At 32.2% G+C, this 1,003-nt stretch overlaps 1 protein-coding gene across 1 annotated transcript in view; it reads left to right on the top strand.

The window, feature by feature from the left end:
• TRPM7 (transient receptor potential cation channel subfamily M member 7) overlaps window positions 1–1,003 on the top strand; it is a 119,669-nt gene that overhangs the window by 92,677 nt on the left and 25,989 nt on the right. The window contains exon 28 of the mRNA XM_013006334.2: window positions 223–298. Within this exon, the coding sequence (XP_012861788.1) occupies window positions 223–298 (76 nt within the window). The remainder of the gene's footprint in view (window positions 1–222; window positions 299–1,003) is intronic.

Raw genomic sequence — 1,003 nt, 5'->3', positions numbered from 1 at the left:
AATGATGAGGGCAATAAATGTACAAATGTGTTTGAAAAAAAGTTGTATTCTATGATGAAGGCAACAAATGTACAAATGCGCTTTACACAATTAATGGATGTATGGATTATATAAGAGTTGTATGAGCCCCCAGTAAAATGAATTGTTTTTTATGTGCTGAAAAAACTCAGCTTATACACGAGTATATATGGTAAATTGGTGCATGACTTTTATTTTAAATAGGAGCAGCAGAGTGATGTAAGAAGCATTATTTTGGAAGATCGAGAGATGCCTACACATCAGGTAATGTCACTTTATTGTATGTGGGAGTCATTAAGTTTAAAATTTACTTGTGCTTTTAGGTTGAGGAAATAGGTGTAAGTTCAATATATTTATCAAAAGACTAGCAGTGTTTCCTAAACATTGTCAATTCTGTAGCATGGTTAGAGCTCTGAATTTTCTATGCTGTATATGTAATGACTTAGAAGGGAGGAAAAAGTTTCATAAATGAGAGGAATAGACAAAAAACTGCCAAAATTGATTTTATAATTATATATGGTGTAGCATGTCTGTATTCCATGAAGGATTTTTATTGCAGGGAACTTTAGGTAAATGAAGTGTTTGGGGGACCTTCATAAATTTAGTAAAACTTTATATTCTGGAATTATTTATGCTTAAAAAATTTGTTACCAATCATACATAGTCCTTTTTGTTCCTGTAGGTATATTTTCTTTTACTGAAGTGTCAAACCCAGTGTTTACTGTTGCATAATTCTCTAGATCATCTGTGTCCGTGTAGCGGTGCTTTCTCCTCCTGTCCTTTCTTAGTGTGCACAGAACCATCAAGCATGATGTACTGAGGATTGAAGAAAGCTTATGGGGAAATTTCCTTATTTTTTAATTAATTTTTTCCATGAAGTCTCTAAATTCCTTCTTATAAGTGGATAGTACATACTGCTTCATTTTATTAGTAGTTAAGTTTTTTAGAGGATTTTTTTTGTGATTAGGGAGTTAGAGTCTTAAGA

Source organism: Echinops telfairi, unplaced genomic scaffold, assembly GCF_000313985.2.
Source record: "Echinops telfairi isolate 266 unplaced genomic scaffold, ASM31398v2 ScPeMD7_8;HRSCAF=38, whole genome shotgun sequence".
NCBI lineage: Eukaryota > Metazoa > Chordata > Mammalia > Afrosoricida > Tenrecidae > Echinops > Echinops telfairi.
This window is presented reverse-complemented; position numbering and strand designations above follow the sequence as displayed.